Source organism: Aethina tumida, chromosome 3 (genome assembly GCF_024364675.1).
Source record: "Aethina tumida isolate Nest 87 chromosome 3, icAetTumi1.1, whole genome shotgun sequence".
Classification (NCBI taxonomy): Eukaryota; Metazoa; Arthropoda; class Insecta; order Coleoptera; family Nitidulidae; genus Aethina; species Aethina tumida.
In genome coordinates this window covers 34093267-34119384 of record NC_065437.1, presented here as the reverse complement: position 1 = coordinate 34119384, position 26118 = coordinate 34093267, and the positions used below count along the sequence as shown (strand labels likewise).

Below are 26118 nucleotides of genomic sequence, written 5' to 3'. Positions count from 1 at the left end.
TAATAATTAGTTTAAATTAAAACAATTTATAAAATTCTATATTAATAATGTTTTTACTAATCAAAAGCCTGTTTTAAACTAAGTGATATTAATTTAAATTTTCAACAATTCATTACATTAAATATGCTTTACCAAATATTTAAATTGTTATGATAATAATTTAATTTATAAATATATATTATAAATGTCTCATTCACATCAAATAAAAATATTTATACATAATTAGCATGAGATAATTATTATGAGGAATAAATATTTTTAAAAACTCATACGAATGATAAATAATCCTTTTTAAAAAAACTAAAATTAGAATATTTATAAATAACAAAATTCTTTTGTAAATATAAATTAATTTTGTACGTGTTTTGACAAATAACTAAATAATAACGCCTTTAAGTAAGTTAATAATTTAAAAAGATTAAAGAATAAAATAATAAAAATCCTTCAAATTAAGTAATTTATTAAATGTTGTGTAAATTTGTTGGAAAATATTGAAATAATTCATTTAATAAAATTATAAATGATCATAGAGAAATTATTAAATGTACTTTAGACACATAAATTGTGAATTTATGCAATTGCTCAATTAATAAAATTAAAATATCAATATGTTAAACATTTGCTAATTGTCAGTCGGATGATTTCCAATTAACAAAATGCTCAACTAATTGCAAACTAGATCTGAGGAATTTGCAACGCCACATGAACCATATGACAGTTACCACAAATTAACTATGCAACAAACGCAAGATAAATTGCGATAACACCGCATTCCTTTCGAGGATTAAATGCGCGATGATAATGATTAATTAATTCGCGCTTAGTTTTTTTTTTTACTTTTTATTTTCGAAACGCATCGATTCGTAATGATCGAGGGAAAAAGGTCGTTCCGTCCCACTATTCACAGTTCACGGCAAAACCTATACGGTTTTCGGATTAAAACGTATTATTTTGTATTCGGTTCACGCGAAAGCAGATAGATAACTGTAAAATGCTACCTAGCATAACTCTCTCGGTGTATGTACATGTGGAATTGTTGCAGCGAGGAACGTACTATATATTATTAAACGGATTAAGGAGGCTAAAGCGTTAAATTTTATTCGTTTAATTTATATCCAGTTTATATATTTCAGGACATTTCATAAGCACAATTTTTTTGAAAAGAAGTAAAATTTTTGCCAATTACTATTCATGAAAAATCACATATTAGTCTGTAAAGGAGAAATTTTTTTAAAATGAAAATGATCAATTTTTTTAGTCAAAAAAACAGACAATCATTTTAAACTATAAATTAAAACTAAAAATATAATTATTTTTCTATTTTTCTAACTCTGAAGTGTTGAAAATTACAGAAGAAAAACAAATAAGAAACTTAATGTATAGAGTGTTCATGTGTCAGGCATTCGATAAATATAGATAAATATAACCAAAAAATTATATTATACTGCTTTTCGTAGATATGGAGCTATAGCTTAAATTAAATCAAATAAAATAATTTCGCCTTCTTTTTTATATTTTCAATTCATATTGTACTGATAAGTGTGTATGTCAATTTTTTGTACTGAGTGTAAAAAATGTATTTTTAAGTACCTACTCACCCCTAGCGCATAATTGTCAAGTATAGTCTTCGAAGAAAACAGCATTTGAGGATTGTATGTTCCTAAATACTTTTTTAAAAGGATAGTTTCAGAAAAACGATGATCAGATATTAGGACGCAGCCTAGTAACAGTCTTCAGACTTTTATTGGATTGAGATTTATAGGGAGAGAACTTAACATTACTTTACTTACTTCAATAAAAACTCGACTAGTAACATTCATAAAATTATTTCCAACTCTTTCTTTAGTGGTCACATTTATTGTATATAATATTTTGATCTTACTTATTGAGATAGAAATCTCAATGACAAAGAAAGAAATGTATAAATGGAGAGCTGGGTTAACAATATTCATTAATTACTTCAAACTTTTTTCTTACTGGCCAAATTATATATATCATATTCTGATCTTACTTATTGAGCTATTAATCTCGATGAGAGAGAAAGAAGGATAATTTGGTAAACTTACCATGCAAAAAACGGATAAATTGATGTTTCAGACAACTTTTTATTTGATTTAGTTCAAGCACAAAATAAGAAACATGTATAAGATACTGTTTCAGTAAAATGGTCGTATTTATTTTATACGAGGTACTAAATACATGTCTATGATCTCAAAACGTTCATAAAAGAACCCCCATTTCTGGGATTCTTAATTCTAGAAATTATGGGGAAGATGAAAAAGTTACTACTTTTTATATACACTTAAATATTTATTAAAAAAAATTCATGGTGCACACTCTCGTCCAAACCACTGTTACGAACGTTCGTTAAGACGCTATCGAATAATGCATTGAGTAAGTCACACAATTATGCGACATTCGATAACAGCACCAGATAATTACTCATGTTTCATTCAATCGCAATTTGTTTAATAAACCACATGTAAAACCTAATCGCATTCCATTAATAAACAACCATTAAATTCGTTATCTGGTAGTTTTTAATTTGAAACAGACCGAAATAACATGGAACGTATTATATTTTAGTCGACGGCAGGGCAAGTTTTCTACGATCCGGCGTGTTATTTTGTACTCGCATCCCCCTGCACGGCCATTACGTACCCCCATTTCCTATATTGAAGAGATGGGGTGAGGCATACGTGACTCTGGCGGAGGGTCGGAACTTAGAGGGTCGCGATGGCGTATCTTGTTCTTAACGGACTTGTTGATATGTTGTTGTTGCCGCTACCTCTCCCGAAATCCAGGTTGACGATCGTACCATTTCTATTTGTCCGCTAGTTCTTGTTGCCAGCGAGAAATGGAAAATAATCTTTTTTTTCGATGATTAAATCTTAACAAGTAGTCGGGAGTATCGGTTTTCGGCAATAGACAAGTCTTTACAACTTTACGACTAGTTTACAGCGGTTATTGCGGTTACAAGTGCTACCTTTAAATGGTCGAAATCCGGTTTCCACATTGCAGGTAGATACCTGATTTCTCCCACAATCACGAGTCGAACAGCAAATTCATATTTATGTACTATTGTAGGTTTTAAATTCGTTTGTGTATATTGATTTGGTTAATAATTATCATTATAATGATAATAAAGGTTTCATCAATATTAAAATTGTTTAAACCTAATGATTATTACTTATTGTTAATAATAAAATATTATACAATAACCTATACGTAATATAGTGATATAATATAAATATTTTAATATACATGTTACATTATAAAGTTGATTCTATTATGTTTTTAAGGAAATATATTCATGCATAAATATTTATCTTCTTTGTGCTACACTGTACAAAGTACTGATTAATTATAATTAATTAGTTATAATTATAGATTTTGAAAATTAATTACATATTACATGTATGTTAGAGAGTTACATACTTCCATCAACACAACAAAATTGAAATAGGTACAGTAAATATTTAATTAACTAACGCGAAACTAACATTAAAACACTTTTTCCAATTCTAAATATTTTCTAATAAAGGAAATTATATCATAATACCATTTCAACGCTTGATTAAAAAATATTATTATGAACAATATTTGGAAATTTTAATATAAAATACTTTAGCAAATATAAATTTATAGAATTTATTTAAAAAATCTGCTTCGATTTAATAACGTTTTAAATATATTATTCATTTCATAATAAATAATGATTATAATAAAATCGTAAAAAACATATATCTGTAATATATATTATCTAATAATTAATTAAAAAAATAAAACAAATTAATTTATATTTTTAAATGGATGATTTTTAATTTAACGTTGTTAACATTTGTATTAATATTTATTATATTATAGTTTAAATAAAAAATCAAATACAAAATTAAAATTGTATTGAAACAATTTAATTTATATTTTTAAATGTATGATTTATTAATTGAACGTTGTTAACATTTGTATTAATATTTATTATATTATAATTTCAATAAAAAAATAAAATACAAAATTAAAATTATTAATAATTTTTCACTTTATTGAAAATTTAGTAAAAATGATATTATATGATAAAATTAAATAAAAAAAAACATATTTCTGAAAATATATAAAATATAATAAATAATATTAAATAAATTATAATAAATAATCATTTATTTTTATGCATATACATTTTTTAAAAACTTATATCATGGGAAAATTTGTATGATCTAATTTCTAGCGTCAATCAATACATTTATTATACACAATTCTTTAAAAATATCAGAATATTTATTAATGACATATTAAAAAAATAATAATAAAATAATATTGAATTATAGATAATTAAATATATTCACTTATAATTTAAATTAACGTTATTATCCTCATAAAAGTATTTGGATTATTTTCTGTTAAATAAGAAATATCTTCATATAGGTAAAAACGTATTTTTTAAATAAAATTATTTAATTAATAATAAATTCATTTTAAAATATTGGTTGGTAATTATGTTAACTTAATGATGACTTGATTAAATTATGTTCACTTTAAAAAGGTTTATTAATAACATTAGTAAAAATAATATTGAATTGTAAAATAAAAAATATATTTTTGCAAATAACAAATTATAATAAAATGATTTAAAAAAGTTGAAGTATTTAAGATACAAACCATTTATTTCATAATAAATTCATTTTGAAATATATAGTAGAATAAAAAATAAATATATTATTACGATAATATTTATATGTATTTTAGAAATACAAGGTTGAATTAAAAAAATATAAATCAAATTAATTTCAATTATAAATTGCAAAATTATGATATTACAATTTTATCTGAAATTTATCTTCATACATACAAAATTCGTAAAACAAATTTCTTTATTCGATAACAGTATATTGATAACAACATTATTAATATTAAACTATTAATAATGTGAAATAAATATGTTATAAATATTTAAGATTTAATACGGGTTATTTATTGAATGATCAGATAATTATTTCTAGGACACCTAATGGATTGATACAATTATTTTTAAGTACTTAAATATAAATGTTGAAACATTTAATAATATTTAAAAAGTCGAATAATTTCGATATAAAAGCAAACCTTAAAGTTGTAAGTATGATTTAAACTAAAATAAACAAAATATTTATGATGGCACATTTGTCGAATATTGAATAGTTTTGGATGAGGGTTCCGATATCACAATAAAATTATAGCCCCCTACCCTCCGTGTTTGTTTTCAAACGAGCCATCCGAAAACCTTTAATTAAAATAACAGGCGGCATTAAATTCGAACGAAATTTACAGAGGATACATCACACCAGCAATTAATCGGAACAATGAGAAATTCGGTTAATGAAAGCCGATAAAATAAAACAATAACGACAGTAAATTACATCGGGGGCATCGGCGGCATCGGCGGTATCGGGGGGGCAACCCAGTTACCAGTACACAACATTAATACCCACCCCACATCCCTTTTATTCGGTTGCATTAGCCTGAATTATGGTGAACAGTACCGTAGCCATTTGCACCATGAATTATCGAAATTATAATACCTGGTGCCGGCCGATGGGCATAAATTTGAATAACCTCCAGTAATCGGAGTGAAATGTGTATATTCCTAATAATGGCACAAGCCAATCAGTTTGCCGCTTGTTGATTAAATATTGATCCGGGTGTCATTTGCACCGGGAGGGTCGTATAGGGGGGGCACGGAACGGACCAGGTTCGATCCGACACTGACCACCGCTCTCTCTCTCTCTCTCTCCCTTTTTGTGTCCACCTACAAGCGCACCCTGTTCGCATTACGCTCACGAGCGTATCAATTAGCGCGTGCGAATCCAAAAAAATACGGCGACTTTCACGGTCGTTTATTGAGCAAACAATCTCGTTGTTGTTATCTGTTTGTCGTTTGTTTATCTGTCACTGTTGATCCGGACGAATCTTCGACGGTCGTCATTTAATTATGTTTGTTGTCAATTGCAAATCGTTCGTCTTAGCTCATTGATTGGGATTTGATCACGTGTAAAAATAAAATATTTTGTAATTTGTAAGAAATGATACAAACAGTTTTGAAAAATTTTAAATAATTTTGATATTAAAAAATTAAATATTAATCAATTGTTTTAACAAGTTATCAGTTGTCAAAGAGACACGAACGAAATCATACCTCTGAAGATTCTTGCGAAACGTCCGGAAATTCCAACAAACGTAGACCTATAACCCGAACAAATATTGATATGGAAACAATGGTCTCGAAAGCTCTAACCTTTACATATCTCTTAAAATTTCAGTTTATCATTTTAATGTGTATAAAGAATATTCTTCTAAAATATTTTTAATTGTTATAATATATTAGAAAATTAGACTGTTTGAATATATTTGAGTTCATAAATAAATCATATAACAATTATTAACAATAAAAAATATACTAAACATTAAATATCAAAATTTCCTAATTGAATATTTTGAAATTAAATCTGATATTTTAATAAATTTACGTAGTGTTGTTACTAAATAAAATTTAATTTTAATAATGGATTATTTGAAATTAACACTTTTATCATTTTAATACTCCAAAAATTAAATTTATAGAAATAGTTATTAATGAATTTATTGATAGTCAATTTTCAGAAATTATTTAAATGGCCTTGTGAATTTAATTTTAAACTTCTTCTTCTTCGTATGTAGTATATCTAAATATAATATTTAATATTTTTTTCAAAAAAAATTAACCTTAAATATAAAATTTAAATTATTTAATAATATATTAAAAATGAATAATAAAATTTAATTATTACGAAACACAATTAAATTTCGTTATTTTTAGATATAAATACTATATTTAAAATATAATTAATATTTATAATTTAAATACATATATTGATGTAAAAAAACAGAAATTTACTTAAATTATTATCGAATTTTATGTGAGATTTATCTTTAAACTTACAAAATTTGTAAATTTAATTTCTTTAAGTGATAAAATTGTATGACTAATTTTAAACTACTAATAATATAAAATAACTAATATTGAATAAATTGTATGTCTAAATATATAAATGAATGTTAAAAAGTAATAATAATAATAATAATAATAATAATAATAAAATAATATAAAATTTTAAGCACATACTCACTCTTACATAAAAAATAGGATAAATCGACTATTTATGCAATAGTATGTGGTTAAAATTTGTCGGATGAAACACCCTGTATATATAAATCTACTGAATAATTTAATAACAGAAATTATTTCTAAAAATATATATGTTTAATTCAAAGAAACCCTATTTGGATAAATTTACTGGTTTATAATTTTCAAAGAATTTTAAAAAAATCTTAATATATAATATTTAAATTATTTTAACCAGATCAAAACTGTTAATATTTTTTAAATAGAAATTAATATTTATTTATTAAGATTTATTAAATTATTTATGATTTTATTCTTCAATCATGATTAGTGGTGGTAATTTAAAAAATCTTAATTTAATGAGAATAATTTTAAAATATGAAATATAGAAACTACTAAATTATAAATGTATTAATGATTAATTTAGAGTTAAAAGATTTAATATATGAGAAATATAATCCATTTATGAAAAACTTATTATTATAATTACTATTAAGAACTGTAGAATTCTTTAAGACTCAAGAAGTATAAACTGTTGAATAAAAAATGTAAAATATATCAATTGTTACTAAACAATGATATAAATGAGCTATAAGTTTAAGAAATTAGAAATATTTTATTAAAAGAATGAATACTGACATTATTACACTCCAAAATTGCAACAGAATATCTGTTAACACACTATGAGCGGATCGGGTAAAAATACCCGTCTCGAGAACTGTTGATTGTTAGTGGACCGGGTAATTTTTACCTTTTTGAATGTACTTACTTTAAAAGCGGGGTGAGATAATTTTACTCTATTGGTTTACATACGGAACTGAAAGAATTATCTCTTATTTTTTGTTATAATTCAACAACTTGGTTTGGACTATTTTGCTGCCCGCCTATAGTGTGTTAATTCAAATATTTTGAAATTGAACATAAGTAAAAAAGATACATTTTTGAATATAAAATGTAAAATATATTAATTTTTTCGATTTTTTAGAGTATCTAAAATTATATTATATGTGTATTCCTAGTTTGAGAAAATAAGAATATTATTATATTAATATAATTAAATAATAAATATCAATATTATTAAATTAGACTTTTTGAACAGATATTTTCTGTTAATTCAAATGTCTTCTCGAGATACAAACTTGTTAAAATTCATTGTTTCCTTTATGTAGTTGTAAATCAATAAATAATGGCAATTTTTAGAAATCAATATATTCTACTGTGAGCTAGAATTGCCAAGGCGAATAGAAAAGGTTAAGGGCGGAATTCATCTATTATTTATAAAATCCCATTTTCCATGAGACTATGACCAGTCATTTTTCTTCATTCTATAAATTTTTATAAATAACATGTAATGAGTTCGTATTACTTATTGAAGTAATCACCGACTATTTGTTTATTCCAGGAAAATTATTCAATAAATCAGTCTCTTAACACCAACACCGATTTATTTTCGTTGTATAATTACTTACTCAACGTTCAATAAATACGTTATAATTATTCTATTATAAAATCTGATTTCATTTCATATAACGAAGCTGTAATATCAATTTTAGCGGAATTTACGAGTGTAAATGGGATCGTGTTAATTATAAATTTCTATTAAAGAATTTGAACAATAATCCAATGATATAAATACTGAACATTTCGTATAAATATACGAATACGCGAATTTTGCTTTGTAATAGTAAAACTGGAAATGTTGGCGTATTTTAATTATAATTGAATGGATAATTTTGCTAATATGATGTTGTTTTGTCAATTTACGATTGCAAAGTATTATTTTTTATACGTTTACTGCTTGATAGTTTAATGAAATCCAACATGATTATTTAATTTTATTGGAAGGTCGAATTCGAACTATAGGAACTACTTAAAACAGTGACACGAAATAAAATTCGTCCTTGAAACAAAATTATAAACAAATTTACTTAAACGATTTAGTATAGTCTGACGACGTTGCATGTGCTTCGACCTGATGATTGGCATGATTTATAAGTTCGGGTACAGTTCTTAATATATGCGGTGATCAGTTCTAAAGGCCACCAATAATTTAAAATTAGTATTAGAACTTCTGTCAATACTAAGGAAATCATAATCATAAATGAAAAAAATAAACTTTTTTTAATGCATCTGAGTTTACTGACAAAAGTACCAACCTTTCCGAAAATATCCAAAACCCAAAAAACACGGTTAACCAGAGAACACTTACCTGAATCGAATGTCCATGGCTCTGCTGGTTGATGTTGAGCTGCTGCGCCTGATTGATCTGCAGCGTGGAGCCCCCATTGTTGCCGCCCGGTCCGGAGGGCGGTCTGGGCGGTGTGCCGCCACCAAAGGCGGCAGCCTGGGGCGTCGCGTTCGTGGCTTGGGCGCCGCGCGACGGCAAGTACCCCGGACTGCCGTGGCTGCTGGCGCTCGGACTGCTGTACGGCGAGTACGGTTGCTTGTACATGCCGGCGCTCTTGCGCTTCATCTCGAACTCGTTGCCCTGGAAGATCATTTCCTGCTTGATCATGTCCGGATTCGGGAAGTTCGGGCTGTTCTTGTGGAAGCCGGGATTCGAGTTGGGGCTGCCGTAATCACCCTGGAACTGGAAGTCGGTGTAGGGCGACCGTGGATTCGGCGCCCTCGTATTCGGATTGAAGGACAGGCCCATCTGGTTCTTGTGCTGGTGCTGTTCGGCCATTTGTTTGAGCGTTTGCGCGGCCGGACTCAGTTCAGTCTTGGTGAAGTCCATGTTCGAGTACGGCGGTATGATGTTCTTCTGCATGTTCTGGCCGTCGAACACGGGCGGCGAATAGTTGTTTTGGTTCGGGATTATGGGACTGTGCGTGTTCTTCACGTTGTCCGCCGGTATGGTCGGGAGATCCTTGATGTCCTCCGTTTTTAGACCGTTCTGGTTATTCTCGGCCGGTTTGTTCTCCTCAAAGTCGAACTTCATCAGATCTGGATAACTACTTATATCTGAGATCAAGTCTTTAAATGCAGCGGCCGACATTATTTCGTCGTTCGTGTCGTCGCCTGTAACCAAAACAAAACAAAACGTCAAGAAATAAGTAGAATATGATTTAAATTATGCAAATCTTATATGCAAATTATCTAATTAAAATCCAAAATCTTAATGAATAGAATTGCGCCTCAAATTAGAATAGCAAACTAACACTTATTTTTATTTCAAAAAAAAAAAAAAAAAAAAAAAACGAAAAAACGTTAACAGTAAATTGTTGAAATATTTTTATCTATGAAAAAGTCTTGCGCACACCTTTTCTTTTTTCAGGATAACAAATATTATGTATTAATTAACATTTTATTTTTACTTTTTTTAAAATAATTAAATCAAATACAAAATTGTTAAAATTGTAAAAAATTAATTTTTATCTCATTGTAGATTATTTCAATTAAAGGTAAAATATTTTTTAAAAATTGTGATTTTTGTACATATTTTTTAATTAAAAACAATTAGATCAATAATGTGATTTTATTTCATTTTTTATATTTGTAAAAACATAAAGGAACATACAAATTAGGATATTCAGTAAGTTCAAAGTATATTAAAAAAATTTATTACCATATTTTAAAAAAGTTCTAGTTTATCTTAAAAAATGTGTCCAAAACAAGGTCCGTTATTAAAAGATTTTATTTAACCACATTCTCTAATACATTTCACCAATTAAAATGATTTAAATATATTCTGAAAGAAACCTACAACCTGATCAGTTAATTAAATAGTAGAATAAGAAGACCACAAAGAAAAGCAACTTAATTAATTAATTAGTGTAAATATTAGCGATTTAAATATGTTACGTTAACGTTAACTGTTATATTTTAAATTTCTTAAATATTTTTTACACCCTGAAATTTTCAGTTGTTTTATATAAAATAAATCAATCAATCCAATGTAATTAATATTTTGAAAATTTAATTGAATTTAGTGCAAGTATAATATTAAAACTAATAACTTAAAATAACAACCAAAATAAGTTTATTATGAAAATTATGTATATACAAAATAAATGTTCTTCCCAATAAATTAAACAATAAACATTTATTTTAAAAATCATGTTCGGGAAAAAATATTTTGAAAAATGATAGTAGATTTTTGAAACAACTAAGTTTAATATAAAACTGAATATAACAAAATATTTATCTACTGTATTCAATTAAATATATAAATTATTAAATAATCAAATTGTATTGAATTAATTGATTGATTAATTATTTGAAATATTGAAAACTAAATAATTACATTAATAATACAAATATAACTTTCAATAAGTATTTATTTGTATACATACGGATTGCCTTTCTTTGATTTGATAAAATACTACCCGAATTTTTTTCAGTATTTTTTTATCATTTATTTGGGTTATTGTAAGTAATCAGGTTCCAAATGATTCGTAAAAAATAATAGATTAAAAAAGAATTTTTTATCAACTGCTAAGACAGACGTCAGCTCGTTAGAATACGACGTTTCAGGGTCATCGTTAAATTAAAAAACCTTGTGACTGAAGGATTTTTAGGAATTGAAATTAAAAAAAATTATATGCATGCACTAATAACTGGAATATTGAGAGTCGAGAATGCTCACCAATGAGATCGGGGAATCCCCCGAAGGCGGCGCCGCCGTTCGCGGCCGCGTCCTTCTCGAGGGCGGCCGCGCATTGGTCCAGGTCGGCGAAATCGTTGTCCGGCTCCTGTTTGACGCACTCGACTATCGTGCCGACGTCGAGGCCGATATTCGACTTCTGCTGCATGCCGGATGCCGGCGTCGAGGGATTGGACTTCGGCGACGAGACGTCGCTCTTGACCGAGGCATTTGTGTGCGCTTTGACGGTGACGTTCGTCGAGATCTGTTGCGGTTGAGAGTTAGCTGCCGACGTGGTGAACTCCAGCTGCTGGACGATCTCCACTGAGAATTTTGTTAGGCCTGAAAAAAGAAGAGAACAAAATGTATTTACAGAAACTTCTATGCTATTAAATGACATTTATATAATGTTGTTACACACTATTAATAACATAATTATGATTTTTTATATTTTCCCAAAATAGCTCAGAAAAAAACAATGTTAGTAAAACACGAGGAATATTGACAATTACCACTGTTTTCTGACTGATTAGACGTGAGAAAGCTTTAATTTTGTAAAACGTTGATTGCATCGAATCTTATTTTTATGTATCAGATGGTTTTTTAAAATGTCTACAAAAACTTATTGATCTTTATTTTTTTGGTTAACGGCAACCTTTCTACAGACATTTTTTACTCAATGTAAACTTCATATCTCAAAAAATAGATATTCAAGTTTCGAGATAATATGTGCAATTTATTTATTTCAAATGGTCACTACAATTGTATTTATCAAAAATTTCAAGATCTTAATTATTGCCATCCATGAATTAAATGGATAATGATATATTTCATATGTGACTATATTAAATTCATCATTATGGTATTTGACAAACTTATTATTAACCTATTTTAATCATTGATAATTTGTTTTAAAATTAGTATAATTATGTGACAATTTTTGCGCGACTGTCTGTGTATATAAAATTTGGTTTTTAAAAGCATACTTAAATAAATTACCCGTTACCTTGTCTTTGTCTCACAGACAACCATATAAAATATATCAAAATTTACCAGAAATGTCGTCACATTAGAGATAATTTAATGTATAATTTACACATTTATGTAAAATTTCATTTTCTTCCGACTTTCCAATTCCAAATTCAATTTTGAATAGAATAAAAAAAAATTGCGCATATATCAGAAATATAATTATGAATCATCTGAAAAAAATGGAAAAGCAAAACTATTATCTCGAAATTTACCAAAAATATTGATGTATATTAATTATGTATGACAAATTATATATTTTTAAAAAACTTTATTTTTTCCTATGTTATAAAATCAAATTCAATTATGAAGTGAAGTGAAAAAAATTAAGTGAAAATTGTACCTAATATAGTATCTCGAGAATTATATGTAACAAATCTTAGATATTTAGAAAACTCAATTTTCTTCCAATAATTGAAATTTACATCTATTATCTCAAAATTTACCAGAAATTTAGTCATATCTTAATTAGGAATTTAATATATCAATATATAATATTTACCGACATTATCAAGGAAAATTCAATTATGGGTCAAATGGAAAGAAAAAGCTAAACATATTATCTCGAAATTTTTAAGTCATAGACATTATAATGGAAGAATTAAATTATTTCGAAATTTATCAGAAATATCGGTAGACTTTAGTTAGAGATAAATTAATATGTAACAAATTATATATTTTCAGAAATCTCAACTTACTTCCCACAATTTAAAATAAAATTCAATTATGAATGAACAGACAGAGATACCAGAGATGTGGTTTACGAGAACCGTTTTAAAAAATTTGGACTATTAGTTTGTGCTTCCATAATAATATTTATAATTTGTCACAAAAAAAGGAACTAAACTAATATTTATATAAATTATTTTTTTTCTATCATCTAGACAGATCTATTTAAAATAATAAAACAACAGTTAAATAATTATTTATTAAAAATTGACCATTCTGTTTTTATTATAAAGTTGCCAAATGTATTTCTAAAAAAATTTCACAAAGACAATGTTTAACATGGAACTATAACCTTACCAATAAAATGAACATAAAAATAACATTTTTTGCAAGTTTATTGTCTCAACTGACGTTAAACGAAACATTTTCATAACCCACAATTTTCCTTGCATGATTACAAACGTATAGTAAAATAAAATTGCTCGTCTCCAACACGTGTAACATAAAAATACCAATTATGTTCTCTCATAGAAACAAATCAATAACTATCAGTTAATAAAACAAATGGGAAATACGATGTAAAAAATTATCAAAAATGCAGTTTTCTGGACAATATCTTTTGTGCATGTAACTCACCTTCGTTTTGATGAGAAGTGCCGTGTTGTTGCGTTGTACATTGTAACTTTACAGGTGGTTCGAAATTGTCGTTAGGCCCTCCCGGATCGTGCTCTTCCGCCGATCGTTTCAGGAACTTTTGCTGCTGCAACAAACATTAAAACAAAAATTAGTACTTCATTTACTCAAGACAAAACAAACGGTATGAACAAAACATAATGAACTCACATTTATATTCATTGTTTACACTGTGTAAAAAACTGTGTCGAGTATAATTATTTAACGAAAACGTCACCAACAGCTATAGTGCATTTGCAAATTGTTTCAGTAGTACCTAAGTAGCCAATAATCACACCGAATAAATCACGCGGGACGTTTCAATGCGAGGCCCGCAATCAAAACGAATAAAATCGAAAGAAACACAGTTTTGATTTTAAACTTTCGAATGCAGGTATGTGTGTATTGAAATTGACGCGATGCGACAAACAATTCGCGTTTCGGCACCGAGAGTAAAACGTTGTAGGTAAATCGCGACCGACGAACCGACTGTGCGACGGCGATCACATTTTGTTGAAACAATACACCGATTTAATGACGACCGAACTGGTATTATTATTGTAAATCAAACACGAATAATTATTGTCACTGTTATTTACATGTTACGTCACCGGAACGCGAGTTACGACAAAATTCCCTCGTAAATAAACATTTTTAAAACTACGAATGATCCACTTAATAAGTAAGCCGCATTATCGGCAACAAAAACGCCGTTCCGTTTCACTCTAGATCGATGTACACAAAGTGCACGATCTTTTAAGCTAAAAATACTATGCAAACAAGCTACTTGACTTAAAATACATTATGAGTAAATTAATATGGACCAATATTTTTAAATATCGACGGCCTTTCATGTTTCAATTCGATCCGAACGTGGCGAGAAATGGTACAACCAAACGGACTCGGGAATAAGTTTTTAATACTAATTTATGGTGGGCACAAGTAGAATTGAATTAAAAGTACATCCTATAAACTTGTTATGAACATTTTTCTAAGAACTTAAAAAAGTACAGTTTTTCCTTCAAACATTAAGCAAATAGAAACAACAACACTGAGCGCCACTGTCAGATGTATCATCCACTGGTATTGTTGTCGACTGAAGTAATATAAATTCGGTTGACTACTCGAAAATATTAGGCATTCCGCAAATGATCAATATTTAATCCTAATTATTACTGAGTATCTGTAATATTTTTAATTTTATTATTGGCGTATTATTCTTTTTAGGTATTTCTCAGCTTTTATAACTTAATCTTCATATAACTAGGAACATATTATTTACCTAGTCACACACACTATTTCCTCATGATGATTTTACCCAGGTTCATCAATAAATATAATCAAAATATTTTCCGACTCTATCTAAAAGGACAAACAAAAAAAAAATTTGTTTAAATGTTTTTTAATTAAATTAGGTAACATAATAATTTTGAGTAAAATGTTGTTATAATTAAATAACAAATATATAAACTAATAACTAAACCAGAACTATGAAAGATACATTTTTATAATTTATAAGTGTTTGGGATAGTTATATTTATGTCACAATTTTTTTTGTACAAATTGTTATTAACAATTATCTCTAATATAGTATAAATTAAAAGAAACTTTATGTATTTGTTATCTGTATTATTTTAATATATTCATAATTTGTCTTGTTAATTTTTTTTTGTAAAATTTTTTTTAACCTGGTTTATTATAATTTGGTACAGAGAAAATTTAAGAATTGAGTTACGAAAATCTTTTTGAAATAAGCCAATAATTTTGAATACAACATTTTAATTATATGAACTCATTTGCAAATTTTGAAATAAAGTTAAAAACATATTTATTACATAATCTTAAATAACAAGGTCTTAGCTTGAAAATTCAATTTAAAACAAAATTGAAGTTAAATACTATAAAAAAACTCAATTTTTTATACTCAACATTTTTTCTTATAAATTATTAAATTAATATTTTATTAAAATTATTAATTATGCAGTTACGATTTTGCCCAGGTTAATCAATTAACATAATCAAAAAATTTTCTGACTATATCTAAAAGAACAAACTTAAGAAATATTGTTTAAATTTATTTTAATTAAGTTAGGTAATATGATATTTTTTGAGTAAAATGTTATTATTAAATAAGAAATTCTTATTTCTTATTCTTATAACTAAACCAGAACTACTATATGAAAAGGTAACAATATTAAATTTTATGAAATAAACCTCACAGAAGCATTTTTATAATTTATGTTACAAAATAGATTTCTTAAATTTTAAATATCCAGCAACGATTTCTGTTAAGAAAAATTAAAATCAAAGGAAATACGATAATAATAAATTTTCAAAATTAAACGTCAATGAGTCATTTTCATAAAATAGTCTTAACCTTAAATTAAATAAATTAAAAATGAAAAAAGCAAAGTATAAGAAGTAGATATATTTTTGATATTAAATTTAAAAATTTTATTATAAACGCTTCGGTAAGAATTTTTTTGTTATTAAATTTATATTTTCATAAATTTTAAGTCATTACAAAACATTCAAAATGACTTTCTTCATATTGTACTAAGAAATAAATACAATATAAACTGGATAAAATAAATAATCAATAATAATAAAATTTAAACGTCTTAAAACTTAAATATTTTAAGATAGTTAAAACTGAGAAAAGCAAAACTTTCGAAACTACTTTTTTCATACTGTACTAAAAAAAAATAAAAAAAAAATACATAAATAAATAAGTTATAAAAAGATATCCAATAATAATAAATGTTCAAACTTGAAACTCAAAAAAACGTAAAACGAAATCCTAAAATTTAACCTTTTTATAGAAATTAAAATTGGAAAAAAGCGGAAATAAAAATTTCTATTTTTTTTGAGGATAAATTGACAATTTTTATTATGTTTCGGAAAGATACATTTTTTATGTCATAAAAATGATGAATGAGAAGAAAGAACAAATATGATATAAAAAGGAAATCCAATAGTAAGACGCTTTAATAAATTAAAAATTTTTATAACAAGTTAATGTAATGTTATTTGAGGCCATATATTTCAAGTTTAAAAATCATTAAAATTAAATATTATTATATAGCAAATTGTAGGCAAATCGTTATTGGAATACTGCTGATCTACGTCAGGATACACTTTTTACGTAACGCCAAATTTCAGTAGTACGACACATTTAGAAATTATGCTGGGGTAAGAGCACAAAAATAGAGCACTTAGATTATATTGCCCGCATAAAGATCACATGGTGCACTTCTTTAACAGATTCCCATTTCAAATTTAGCAGCGACATTAAGAAGAAACCACATGCGAAACTACGAAGAAACGATAATCGGCCAAGATAAAACGTTTCGCCCGTACGTACATTCGAAACCGGGCCCATTCTCATCTTTTCGCATCATTTTCCTCCTTATCTCGCCACGGCTTTCCGCGAATGATTATCCGCATCTCCCGCTCTCCCCCACATTCATCGCGGCAGACGCAACTAGACCTGTTGCGATTCCGTGCTTTACGGCAGAAACGCTGTCGGGGGCGCCGCCGCTGCGCTTTCGGAGGCAGCGCGACGATCTCGGATCGGCAGATAGCGGGCGTGCAGTGCCGTGCACCTGTGCATTGTGCGGCGCGGTTGCCGTACACACAAAGCCCGATGCACAATGGTGCGTCCGCCTTCCAGTGATCGCCCGATCCGCTGGGGTATTCGTGTAAACTAATAACCGGGCCCGTTAACTAGTTTGGTTTAATTGAATCGGGTTCGACTGCGTCTATGCGAAGCGGCACCGCTGTTTGCGGAGGTTCGCGTCCGGCGTTCGGGGGTTCCCACATGATTGCCTGGTCATCTGTGAGAAAATTGAGGACGTTTCATATAGAAAATATATTATGGATTAATAATACAAAATTTATATTTTAATGACATAAAATGTCATTTTATTAATAAGAATAAAATATATTTTTTTTTTGTTAAAATATTTGATTTTTCTGATTTTTTAAAAAAGTATTTTACAATATAAAAATAAGCTCTCAATAATTTAATTTTTAATTGTAAATTAACGGAATAATGGGGACAATTTATTTTATTATTATTATTTTTTCATCATCACTAAATATTTAAAATAATAGTTTGAATTTGAAAATTAAAAAAAACATAAGATTAAATAAAATCCGATTATTTTTTTAAATTGAAAATTAACAAAGAAAACATAATATAAACAACAGTTCTGGATTAATAAATAAAAACATAAATGTATGAAATTAAATAAATAGATTTTCCTAGAATTATTGTTTTTTATATAAGCAGTTGTGTTTTCAATTTATTAAAAAAAACATTATTATTAATTATACACTCACTTAAATTCTGACAAAATTTATTTTTATTATTTAATTTGGTATAACACTATTCTTCATCACTAAATGCTTAAGAATAACATAGTTTGAAAAAAATATAATAAAAAAATATAAAAAAATAATAGAAAATTTATAATTAAATGACATAAAATGTCATAAAAATAAATCAGTAATAATTTTTTTTTTCTTAAAATATTTCAGATTTTTTTAAAAGTATTTTACAATATAAAAATAAACTCTCAATAATTTTTAATTATAAATAAACTCACATAAATTCTGACAAAAATTTATTATTTAATTTAGTATAACAGTATCCTTCTTCACTAAATGCTTAAGAAAGAAATATGGTTTGAACTTGGAAATTACAAAAAAAATTATAATAAAAATAAAATATAATAAAAATTGGGTTAAATAAATATTAACAAAGTAACCGAAAGTATAATTGTTCTGAATGTGTAAATAAAACACATTTCTACATCAATAACATAATTTGAATTTGAGAAATGAGTGGACATAAGAATAAAAAATATATTAAATAAATTAGAATAAAAATCTAGTTATTTTTGTTTAATTGATAATTATTAAATTATTTTTATTATTTAAATTGGTATAACACTATTCTTCATCACTAAAAATTATAATAAAAACAAAATATTATAATATATAATATATATATAATTATAATAAAAATCTAGTTATATTTGTTTAATTGATAATTAACAAAATAACAGATAACACAATTGCACTGAATGAATAAATAATCACATAAATGGATGTAAAATTAAAAGATAAAAAAATGAGCTTTACCTCGATTTATAATTTTTTAATTTTTTCAATTTAATTTAAATAAATCTAATTATAAATAAAGTAAATGCTAACAATGTATGTTTTTATTATTTAATTTCTTATCGCAATTTTATTTATCATTTATTTAATGTATAAAATAACAATATAAACTCAAAAATTAAAAAAATTTGAAATAAATTAGAATGAACATTTAATTATTTGTTTTAAACTGACAATTATCTAACGAACATATGATACAATGGTTATGAATAAATATAAAAATGAATAAGAAATAAAAGATAATCAAATACTTGGGTTTTCCAGAATTTATTGTGGTTCATATATAAAATAATGTTTATAAAAATTAATATACAAGCGTTTTTAAACATAACCAAAACTAGAGAAACATTGATAACAAAATTTGTTATTATCGTATATTTTCTTATCACACTTTTCTTTTAAACTCATTTGTTGATATTTGCAAATTTTTAATTAAAATTAAAAACATATTACAAAATCTTAACAAAAATAACAAGATTTGAGCTTTAAAATTCTATTTAAAACAAAATTAAGGTTAAATACTGTTAAAATATCCAATTTATTTAAGTTGTAAATTAACAAAATTTCTTATGAATTATTAAATTCTTTTATTAATATTATTAATTAAAAGAGTTCATTTCCAAAATATTATTTCTACAAATTGTTATTAACAATTATTATCAATTAAAAGAAACTTTATGTATTTGTTATTATTTTAATATTATAATTTCTTATAGAGAAAATTTAAGAATTGTTTTTTTTTTTTAAATAAACCATTAATTTTGAATATAAAATTTGAATTATATGAAATTTATTATAAATCTTATAGGTATATTTAAATTCTATATTAAAGCAATTGTAGAAACAAAATTTAAAAGACTAAAACGATAAAAATAATTAAATTATGGTTATAACACTATCAATAAAAATAACAAATAGTAAAAGAAGTTTAGTGACTAAAAGATAATTACTTCGATAATATTATGATATCTGTAAATTATGAATAAAAATAAACTTAATCTATATTTAAAAATTAATTAAACAAACAACATAATTAATAATTAAACAAATACGAAATATTTAATTAATAAACGGTTGTAAATTGGGGAGACAACAAACAAATACAGTCGCTAATTTCAAAACTAAAATACCCAACTTGGCCGCAAGCAACGCGTGTGACTGAATGCGCAAAAACCTGTTTGAAATGACAAAGACCAATTTGAATAATAATGCAGCTAGAAGCCATATCTGAACACATCACAAAACTAAAATAAAAAAGCAATAATGGGGTTCATCAGATTTAGCGTTTCCTTTGTTGAATGGTTGCATTATTTCCATAAACCGTCTTGTCCTTAACAATAATATGCCACCCGAAATAAAAATAACTCGTGGATGTAGATCCGTATCGACACTTCGGTCACCGCCAACAGTTAATATGAAAATTTATGTGAAATAAACGGTGTGATCCGATGAAATATTCGTGTAATGAACGGACAGTGATTTCGTCCGTTTTGACGGCGACGCTCTACAACAGATCAGTATCGAAAGGGACCAACGGGGTGGGGAATTATCGCAGTTTTCGATCTATGTTTTAGATCATTTTGACACACACACACACAACGTAACAAAGTGTTAAACATGAAGAAGCACGTTGACAAATATTTTTCGTTGAACGTATAACAAATAATATTGCTTATAGAATCTTGTATGGATAACTATTTGAACCAATTTACCTTCTTTGATTTTTTATTAATATATTATTTTATAACATAAAATGAATTACATTTGTGACATTTTCACACAAATACTTAAATAATTTAATTATAGTGTTTTCATATGCTTTATCTATTACTACCCTGATATTTGTTGTTAATAGTTGTTAACATTATTTTGAAATGCTGTTACTATCACTTCTTTCTTACTATTATTATTTCTTGGACTACAATCAATGTCATCTGTCAATAGCGAACAGAATGAGGACATTCTAGTAAATGCTAAACATTATACAGTAAATGCTAACTGATAAAACTATAACTGGTATAGCTCTTTAAAAACACACATAAGTAAATCAAAAAAAAAATATTATATATTATAAATGTTATTACTTTTATTGTACTGAGAAGTTATGTATACAAAACTCTGTTTTATAAAAATGTATGTAAATACACAAAGATATCCAAATATTTACGATTTATTTATTTCTTTCTACCAGACTGTTTGTTAAATCTCTATTGAATCAAAATTATTGTGTTTTATGAAAGAACGATGTCAGTTAAATTTTGAAGAAATTAATCAAGCAGTGGGACTTAAGGCAAATTGGAGAAGCTGAGAGGTTTAGTGGTTCCCAGTGTCAATATAGAATTGTAGACACTTTACAGAAACTGGTAACCGGCTGGAAAGTATCCAGGTTGTGGACGCTGTCCAACATCAATTCAGGATCGATATTGGACATTAACTGCTCGAAGACAACCTTTTCCTACAGTAACTGAGTTGGTAACGGAGTTACAGCAAGTACAAAATGTCGCCAATAGAAATATCGCAAGAAACAGATTCTAGAAGACCAATAATTGTTCACCTCTCACTAGGGGCAAATCAGAGGGTTGGATTGAAATGGTGTGAAGATTCCTAACTGGTTTGAAAATGATTGGGTGACAGTTTCATTCACCGACAAATCTCTATTCTCGCCCAACAAGAATTTTCAAAGGATCCAGAAATTTAGAACATTTTAAGACAGTCCAGGAAGTTTTTACATCTAGTGGTAGCAGAAAAATATAATAGGTTGAGATTTTGATATTGTATAATTATTGACGGTAGAACTTACCCCATTTACTATTCTGAAATAAGCTGTTCTTCCATTTGTTGGTGCTATTGGTGAAAACTTCCACCTTATACACGATAATTCCCGCCCACATGTCGCATATATTTGATGGCCAAGGTCTTATCATGGCCTGTACAATCACCAAACTTAAATCCGATAGAGCATGGGAGAGATGCTTCAAAGAAGAATATCTCCACAAATAAGCAATATTTACGCTTTTAGATTTAAAGAGCTCTTTCATACTGAATGGATTCAAATACATCAATATGATATTGACCACCTTATTTCTATCTTCATTAATATTATTAATTTATTTAAATTACATTTCATGTAATGCCAAGAACTAATGCGGGAATTAACTTTTTTATCTTTTAAATTTGATTTTAACAAACAAAATATATTATATTAAATTTCGATTTTTATTTAGACGTAGGTCTGAAACAAAAGATATACAGAGATATTCTTAGACTTTTCTTTTTTTAGATTGATATATTATTATTATTATTATTATTATTATTATTATTTCTTAATGAAACTATGCTAAAACGGTGATTGTTGTCACATAATCTTTACTGTATACTTATTTTCATAAGTACCTCTTGTTAAACTGAGACTATTATATTTATTATACAAACTTTCGTCCTCTAAATTAACAAGCAAACTTAAAATTCGTTTAAATATCATCTAAAATACTTTTAATGTAAAATTAATTATAATTGTCGTTGTATGTTAAATTTGAGTATAATAACACCGAACATCTGTTTCTCTCTTGCACAGAACAGGTCAATTCTCTGGAGGTAAGAGTTCTCTGTTTCCACGAAACCCAAAATTTTTAAGATTTGCGTCGCCGCCACATGAAGAAAGGCATATATAACGTGAATTTTAAATACCTCAATTTTAAATCCATCAATGTCTTTAAACCCATTTTTTCCACCTTCTGTGATATAAATGAATGATTTTCCGGAAAAATTTAGAAACTTCTCACCTCACACATATTCGTCACGATTCATCAATGAACTTACGACACATACACGGAGATTTTTTTTCAAATTCCACACAATATTAAAAAACCGACCCGGACTCGATACGCGCCGTATATAAACTAAAGCTTTAAATTAACTTTACATAACCAACCGCATTCCGACGTATTATTGTTCACGTGCACCGAAAAACTATATTTTATGAAATTGATGATATGCCCATCTATGCAAATAAAGTGAAAAGTAAGTCTACTAACGGTTATTAAATCCCCAGTACCACTTTCCAACTAGTAATTAGCATATCTAATAATTATTTACGTATTACAGTAATTAATAATAAAAAAATACGGCATAACCGCACTAGATCTACACTTATTAAATTAATTGCATGTAATTCGAAGTGGATCACAGTGAAACGTAAATACGCATCAGTGTGAAAATCAATTGCAGTCCATCAATAATTCATTTCCAATCCAGTTTACAATAACTTTATAAATGCATGTGTTACGTCCGGATTTCGCAACGAAACGAGTTCAATTCGAATTAAAATTTCGTTATTCTAACATATGCACGAAATAAACAGTCGTTTAGATGTCCAATTAACTCCACAATGAACAAAATCCAAATCCGTTTGAAAAGAATCGAACAATGAGACATAAAAGTTAATTACCTATTATAGATACCAAAAATTAATTATAGCGGGATGAATTTGCAATTGATCCTTGAATCAATCGAAATGTGATTAGAAATGATGTGAGAAGTAATTCCTTCTGTAACATAGTTTGAACTTGAAAAATCTACTTAATTATAAACAAAATTGCAGACAAATACAATAAAAAACCTCTTATTAATTTAAACTGTAAATTAACAGAAATTTTTAAAATGAATTACAATATAAAATGTGGTCATTTATGTTCAGTAGAAAATATTTTTAAAACTTATCGTTACGATGCATCTGAAGTTAAAATATATGATATTTAATTTTAATATTTTGATACAAAATTGTATATTAATTAGTACAAAAATGAAAAAAAAAAATCTAATAAAATTGTTTGACAGTTATTTATTAGAATTTAATTTATAATGAATTTTGTACACAACTTTTATTCCAATTTATTATTTAATATTTAGAAGAATAGAAAATACTATATTTCAACATCAATTCATTTCAAATTCTTAAAATAATTATTGATTGTAGATGTTATTTTAAAAAATTAAATTAGAAACAATTAATTAGGGAAAAGTTGTAAAATAAATTTATATTTAAATAATTTTTCAATAATAATATTGCCTCATTTTTATATTATTTATTAAATTAAAAATTAATAATTTAACATAAAGATAATATTCAAAACAATTATTAAACACAATTAAATTTTCAAATATATAAACAATTATAATTTTTTAAAGATTTTGATTAATTTCAAACTTTTTTGTTATAATTATTTTTTAATAATATCTAAACTAATAAATTAATAATATATAAACTAATAAATTATTATAGAGATAATATTAAAAACAATTAATAAACAACATTAATATTTCAAATAAATAAAGAATTGTTGTTTATTTAGGTTTAATTTTAAAATATAAATTAAAAACAAATACCTAAGACAGTCGTCAGAAATTAGTTATGCTCGAACAGCGATTAGTCCTTGAACAAATCGAATTGTGATTTGAGACGATGCGAAGAAGATTTACGCACTGCATTTCCTCATTGCGCCACCTCGATTTTAAGTTTACCGTTCACATTAACAGACCGTGAAAAACAATCCGGAGATTAAAATCAAACAGGAACTGGCAATTTAGTTAAAATAACTGCATCCAAGCCCGCGTATTTAAAAATGTCACGCCGGAAATTCGAATTAATGGCGATTATTAAATGAAAATCGATATGAAAAATTCGCACGAAGATGTGGTGAACGTAAATTGCAAATTAAAATTTATTATGCACGCCGGAAGACCGATTTATAATGGAACCTGCACAGGTCATTAATTGGTGCAAAACTGGAGAAGAAAAACTAAGGTCGATGTATTGCCGACAAACTTTCTCCCGTCAAATCGAAAAAAAGTGCATTACCCCTTTCACCGCGCATAAAAATCTAATAAGAAACCAACCGGGGCGTTTTTGTACCGAAACGAAAATACGTGGATCAAAAAAACACGTCGAGGTATTCACCCCCTAAAACAACAATGGCCCGGACGAAATTATTGTGGACGCATAAAACGCTCGTCGCCGTACCTTTTACCAGCATTTTGCTCTTCTATCTGGGTATTTTGACCTCCGAGATATTTTCGTTTAGATTGTATTACATAAAGTTGTGTACTCGTCTTTTTTCCATGAATCTTGTTTTCTATATAACACACACACACATGACGTTATTTAATATACGCAAAACTGGTTTTTCATTAAGCGGCATTGTATGTTAATTATTTAATTGGTGCATGACATTAAGACCGCTTCAATATGGACGTTCGTCTGGCAAATTGACAAAATACCCGGTGTCCCAAGTTAATTGAATTAGGCTCTTACGGGTATTTATTTCTAGACTACATAGAGATAAATAGACTTAACTGTATAATATTTTTAAAAAACACTGATTACCACGAACTGTCTTGTGACATTTACGACCATTTCAGATACATATATGAAAACTTGCTTGTAGCAAATTTTTAAAAAGTGCGATAACTTTTTATCTTATTTTATTATTATTATTACTTTTTTGACAAAATATAAAAACATTTTATAGACACTTTTTTACATAGTATTGGGCACTTACTTAAAAATACCACTTTTTTCTTTTAAAAAAATTATTAAATATTTTTTTCGACATTTCGAAGTTAAATAAGAAATAGCACATATTATCTAAAATTTTTAAGATTACTTTTTGAATATAAATTTTACATTTAATAAGTTACATTCATTTTTTAAACTTAACTTATTTATATTTAATTTATTAATTTTATATTTTAAGATTTTTAATAATATAATTACACTAAAAATATAGTGGGATCATAAAAATTGAATAAATAGAATTTTTAGAAATAATTTTTTTAAAAGTTA

At 26.8% G+C, this 26118-nt stretch overlaps 1 protein-coding gene across 3 annotated transcripts in view; it reads right to left on the bottom strand.

Moving 5' to 3' along the window:
* LOC109600375 (neurogenic protein mastermind) overlaps positions 1-26118 on the bottom strand; it is a 66803-nt gene that overhangs the window by 22713 nt on the left and 17972 nt on the right. For 2 of the 3 annotated variants that reach the window (XM_049964352.1, XM_049964353.1), the window contains exons 3-5: positions 14055-14178; positions 11724-12062; positions 9345-10156 (exon numbers count right to left, since the gene is read on the bottom strand). In XM_049964352.1, coding sequence (XP_049820309.1) covers positions 9345-10156; positions 11724-12062; positions 14055-14178 — 1275 coding nt within the window. The remainder of the gene's footprint in view (positions 1-9344; positions 10157-11723; positions 12063-14054; positions 14179-26118) is intronic. The other variant, XM_049964354.1, reaches the window with a different exon arrangement.